This window comes from Cervus elaphus, chromosome X (genome assembly GCF_910594005.1).
Source record: "Cervus elaphus chromosome X, mCerEla1.1, whole genome shotgun sequence".
NCBI lineage: Eukaryota > Metazoa > Chordata > Mammalia > Artiodactyla > Cervidae > Cervus > Cervus elaphus.
In genome coordinates, this window is record NC_057848.1 from 59,209,781 (window position 1) to 59,215,988 (window position 6,208).

The window sequence follows — 6,208 nt, forward strand, 5'->3', positions numbered from 1 at the left end:
CATGTGCATGAGGAATATTCCAGTATAAGGATAACTGGTGCAAAGAGCCTACTATGAGCTAGACACATGGCATCCAGAGGGGAACAAAAGACTAGAATTTCTTGCCTTCCAGAGCTTCTAGTCTAGATGGAGAGATGGAAAATTGGCAGTTACAATGCAGTCAGATCGATGCTATGACAAGAAGAATATGTAGTGTGCTCTAGAAACATAGAGCAAGGACACTGAAGGCTGAATGCGAGGGTCAGTGTGGACTCCCAGAGGAAGTGGCATTTGAGCTGTGACATAAAAGATGAGGATAAGTTAGCCAGGTCAACAAGGTGAAGCTGAATACGGGAGAAGATGGGCAACACATGTGAAGAGCCCGTGCTCACTGCGCAGCTCTGAGGGACAAAGAAAAGTTCACAGAGTTTGAGGAAGAGGAAGGAGTCATATAGGGGAGACCAGAGAGGTAACTTGGGCATGTCATGGATTTGGGATTTGTATTCTGATGACAATGGAAGAACCACTAAACAGTATTGAGTGGGAGAAAGACACAATCCAATGTATGTTTTGAAACCACCATTGATCTGGTTGCAGTGCGGGAACAAGAGCAGAGGCAGGAAGATCAGTTAGGACATGCCATGCAGGTGAGAGGGGATGCTGGCTTGGCTGGGGTAATGAGTGGAGATGGAGACAAGTAGATGGAGTCCTGAGCTATTTAGAAGGTGAGACTGACGGGCCTTGATGATGGATTTGTAAATTGAGATGGGGGAGGAGAAAGAGGAATTGATGATGCTGCTAGGTTTGTGGCCAGAGCTATTGGAGCTATGCTGGTACCATTTAAAGAGATGAGCAACACAGAGGAGGAGATTTGGTGAGGGGTGGAGGGAAGATGCACAGCTTTGTTCTGGATGTTTACATTTGAGGTGATGTCTAGTAGGCAGACAGAAATACTGAAGTCTGGAGCCCAGAGAAGAGTCTTGGAGTTGTAAGAGCTGTTATGAGGTGGATGGGAGTGGTGTCAGCAGAGACCATGGGAGTGGAGAGGCAAAGCTGGGGGAAATAGCCAGAAGCAAGATGAAGGCAGAGAAAAGAACACCAGAGACTGAGCCCTGAGGCCCTCACACCACATTTAGAGGTCAAGCAGAGGAGAAGGAGTAGCTAGCGAGATGGGTGGGTGGGGGAAAACCTAGGTATCTCACAGCAGCTGAGAGAAGAAAATGTTTCAGGGAGGGGAGAGCTGTCTATGTGTCTCAGGCTGCCACTGAGCATTGAGGCAGAGACAGTAGAATGACTGGATGCAGGAGGTCTCTGGTGTCCTTGACTGGACCTATTTCAGTAGAGGCAAGGGGAGGTGGAGACTGATTGGAGCCAGTGGAGATAAAAAAGAATGGGATGTGGAAAGGTGAAGTTAGAGCCCCAGAGGAAAGGCAATATTTTGTAACTGGAGGTCAGCCCAAGGTCGCATTACTCCTCTGCTGACTGGAAACTAAGGTTGAACCCTCCGTAGGATGTGCACAGGGAGACCCTTGGGGGAATTCTGTATTCATTCAACATGTAACAGCCAACACTCCCCTGAATGCAAAAAATACTATCCACACTTTACAGAAATTGAGGACTCATCACTAGTCCTCTGCTCTTTGCAAAAACCCCCTTTCCAGAAACCCTCACCAGCTGACACAGGCTCAGCCTCCCCTAAATGAATCCTGTTCACCCAACTTTCCAAAGGCTTCATGAAGGGCCCTCCTGTAGGCTGAGGAGGCAGCACATGCATGATCAAACTCATTCAAGCTTTTTTCATTATTTCTAATGGCCAGTTATTAAGTACACTATATGGAGAAAAGTAGCTCAGACAATAAAAGAGTCTGCCTGCAATGCTGGAGACCTGGGTTCGATCCCTGGGTTGTGAAGATCCCCTGGAGGAGGGCATGGCAACCCACTCCAGTATTCTTGCCTGGAGCATTCCATGGACAGAGGAGCCTGGCGGGCTACAGCCCATGGGGTCGCAAAGAGTCAGACACGACTCAATGACTAAGCACAGCACATGGAGAAAGCATTGGAGAAGACGAAGTCATTGGATTCTAGCATAAAAGGCAGAAAATAAGGGGATAGAAAGTAACTAAAGAAGCATGATCTTTCCAGACGATGATGAGTGCATTAAAGAAAGCAAAATAGAGTAATAGGATGCACAGTGATGGGAAGGGGAAGAGACAGGTGTGGGAGAGGCTCATTTAACCTCAGGAGTCAAAGCAGAGTTCTTAGATGGGGAGACATTTGAACTCCATATGGAGCTGCCACCACAACCATAGCCTCTTCCACTAACACCACCATAGCCACTTTGGTATCCACCCCAGCCTCTCAGTTCCTTGATCTCCTTTCCTCCAGTGATCTTGTTTGCCCTCAGCCCCACCCCAGCCTCTCATATCCTAGAGCTGGTCATTACCAATTTTTCTACCCAATCTTGCAATGTTTCATTGCAAGGCTAGATAGGAGTCTGGCATCTCCTGTCTGTCCAGCTCACTCCCAACTATCTTTTGACCCCATGAAACTTCCCATCCATTGATCCTACTACCTTTTCCCTGTCCTGCATCTACTTGATGTCTTCTGTCCCCTCCTTACTGAACCTGCACTCCATACTTGATCATCGTAATCACTCTCTTGTGTACGCTCCAGCTTAAAGCCCTTCTCATATCTGCAGACTTACTTGGCAAAACCCAAACCTGGTTAAGTGCACCTCTCTACCTGCTCCGTACCTGCAGCTGAACTGTGACTGAAGGAAAATACAAAACCACATTATCTGATCTCACTTTATTTTTTTTTTCCAAAGAGGAATGTGTTTATTTCACTTAAATTCTTAAAAATATTTTTTTGCCAGTTAGACCCAAAATGTTAAGATTTTATTTACAAAGCTCCTTTGTTGTACAGAAAGTAAAAATGCTGTTACAATCTTGGTGTAACTGGTAGCCACGGACAGTTGACTCACCAATCACAGCTATCCACGCTACAGCAAGTCTTACACAAAAACCTAACAACGCTTACAATTTTGTTGGGGTGAAGTCCCCAAGCTTGGTGGTGGATTTCCAAGAGGGACTAAATGGAGGAAGGTGGAATGTCACAGGAACTATTCTTTGGCTCTTTGGGTGGGTGGGTGTCCGGGGGTTTGCATCACAGCTACCTTTAAAAAAAAAAAAAAACAGCTACCAAATCCATGTCAGCAGTCCAACCAATACTAAACAGTTCTTTTTTTTGCAGGTTACTGGGGTCTTATTAATCATCTTCTCCTTCATCATCTGTTTCTCTCTTCCTCTTTTCACCTTTCCCGCTTTCTTCCTCTTCTTCATCTTCATCTTCGTCTTCGTCCTCATCCTCATCATCTTCATCAACTTCTCCATCTTGTCCAAATTCTTCTTCCTCCCCACTGACTTCATCCTCGTCCTGCTCCCCTTCTGCATCTTCATCTTCATCGTCATCCTCTTCATCATCAAACTCTTCTTCCTCGCCCTCTTCATCCTCCTCCTTATCCTCATCTTCTCCTTCCTCATCATCCTCTTCTTCATCCACACCATCCACCTCGGCATCTGAGTCTGGGGCTTCACGATCCTCTCGGTCATAGCCATCCAGATAGGTCAGCTGGGGCAGGAGCTTAAAGACACTCTCTCGGTAGTCATTCATGTTAGTAACCTCACAGTTAAACAGATCCAGGCTCTTCAGACATTCCAACTTTTTCAAAGGCTCCAGCGTGCTGATGTCCTTCAGCTTATTCCCACTTAAGCTTAGATGTGTAAGATTTGGAAGTTTTTCTGCTAACATATCCAGACCTCCACAGATTCTATTGTCACTGAGCTCAAGCTTTTTCAATTTAGGTAGTTTGGGAAGATTTGAAACTGAAATCAAGCCTACATTTATTAAACCGAGGAACTGTAAGTTCACAAATTCAGCTGTTAAGCCCTCAATTTTCCCATCATTTGATTTGCAATTGTCCAGGACAAGTTCTCGAACAGCTGCTGGGGTCCGGTTCCTCAGCTCCAGGTGGATCCTCCTCTTCATGTCCATGTTTCTCTCTCTTCCCCCCTCTTCAAACTTAACTTTCCGCGGCGGGGGCGGAGGGGGGAGAGGCGTCCCAGCCTGCGCAGCGAGGGCCGTCGGAAGGGGTCTGCTCGAGGCAGAGGCCGACGGCGCGGTCCTGGGTAGCGGGCGGCATGCGGGCAGGCGAGCGGAGCCCCCGGAGCCAAGTTACTCGCGGGAGCGGAGAGAAACCATGGAGGGAAAAGCTGATCTCACTTTAAATTCATGACCGCTAGCCACAAGTGGATCCTTGGAGTTGTCTGGCAACCAAACTATTTTCCTACACATTCACTCTCCAACTCCTGTGGAAGACCATGTCACATCTATTCCTCTCTCCTTAAGCCTCCAACACCTCTTCTCCCATTTTCACTCTCAGTTAGTGATCTAGTGTCCTATTTTATTGAGAAAATAGAAGTGAGCAGAAGAGAAAAAGAACTTCCTAAAGCTCCCACAACCAAATCTGTTACTTTGGAAAATGTATGTTTTCTCTCTAAGGGCAACCATTCCAATTCCTCACTAGATCCCTACCCTCTGTTACCTACTGAAGGACTTAGCTATAACAATCCCTTATCTCTCTTCCAAGCCAGTCATTTTTCCTGCTCTACCACATCATTCTGTTCAATGAATAAACATGTCTCTTTTTTTTTAATGTTTTTTTAATTTTAATGGGCAGATAATTACTGTACAATATTGTAATTTTTTTTTTTTTTTTGCCATACATTGGCATGAATCGGCCATAGGTGTAAATGTCTCCCCTCCCTCCTGAACACCGCTCCCAGTTCCCTCCCTACCCCATGCCTCCAGGTTGTCACTGAGTACCAGCTTTGGGTGCTCTGCATCATATATCAAACTCCCAATGGCTCTCTATTTTACATATGGTAATGTATATGTATCAGTGCTCTTCTCTCAAATCATCCCACCCTCTCCTTCTCCCACAGAGTCCAGAAGTATGTTCTTGATGTCTGTGTCTCCTTCACTGCCCTGCATACAGGATCATCAGTACCATCTTTCTAAATTCCATATATATGTGTTAATATACAGTATTTGTCTTTCTCTTTCTGACTTTTTTCATACTGTATAATAGGCTCCAGTTTCATCCACCTTGTTAGAACTGACTCAAGTGCATTTCTTTTTATATCTGAGTAATATTTCATCGTGTATATGTACCACAACTTCCTTATCCATTCATCTGCTGATGGACATATAGGTTGTTTCCATGTCCTAGCTATTGTAAGTAGTGCTGCAGTGAACACTGGGGTACATGCATCTTTTTCAACTCTGGTTTATTCAGGGCATATGCCTAGTAGTAGGATTGCTGGGTCGTATGGTAGTTTTTTGTTTTTTTAAATTTTAAGTCTTTATTGAATTTGTTACAATATTGCTTCTGTTGCTTATGTTCTGGTTTCTTGGCCATAGGGTGTATGGGATCTTAGCTCCCCGACCAGGGATTGAACCCACACCCTCTGCTTTGGAAGGTGAAGTGTTAACCACTGGACCAGCAGGGAAGTCCCTGTATGGTAGTTTTATTCCTAGTTTTCTTTAAGGAATCTCCAGACTATTGTCCAAAGTGGTTGTATCAGTTTGCACTCCCATCAACACTGTAAGAGAGTTCCCTTTTCTCCACATCCTCTCGACATTTATTGTTTGTAGTTTTTGATGGTGGCCATTCTGACTGGTGTGAGATGATACCTCATTGTGGTTTTGATTTGCATTTCTCTAATAATGAGCAATGCTGAGCATCTTTTCATGTGTTTATTAGCCATTTGTATGTCTTCTTTGGAGAAATGTCTGTTTAGGTCTTCTGCTCACTTTTTGATTGAATTGTTTGTTTTTTGGTATTGAGCTACTTGTATATTTTGGAGATTAATTCTTTGTCAGTTGTTTTGTTTGCTGTTATTGTTTCCCATTCTGAGAGTTTTCTTTTCACCTTGCTTATAGTTTCCTTCGTTGTGCAAAAACTTTTAAGTTTAATTAGGTCCCATTTGTTTATTTTTGGTTTTATGTCCATTACTCTAGGAGGTGGGTCATAGAGGATCTTGCTGTGATTTATGTCAGAGAGTGTTCTGCCTATGTTTTCCTCTAAGAGCTTTATAGTTTCTGGTCTTACATTTAGGTCTTTAATCTATTTTGAGTTTATCTTTGTGTATGGTGTTAAAGTGTTCTA

The 6,208-nt window shown here is 44.4% G+C and overlaps 1 protein-coding gene across 1 annotated transcript; it reads right to left on the bottom strand.

The window, feature by feature from the left end:
- Positions 1-3,154: 3,154 nt before the first annotated feature.
- Positions 3,155-4,245, bottom strand: LOC122690696 (acidic leucine-rich nuclear phosphoprotein 32 family member B-like). The gene has a single exon (XM_043897602.1). It carries the CDS (start codon positions 4,030-4,032, stop codon positions 3,247-3,249), a length of 786 nt encoding a protein of 261 aa, XP_043753537.1. The 5' UTR covers positions 4,033-4,245; the 3' UTR covers positions 3,155-3,246.
- Positions 4,246-6,208: the final 1,963 nt, after the last annotated feature.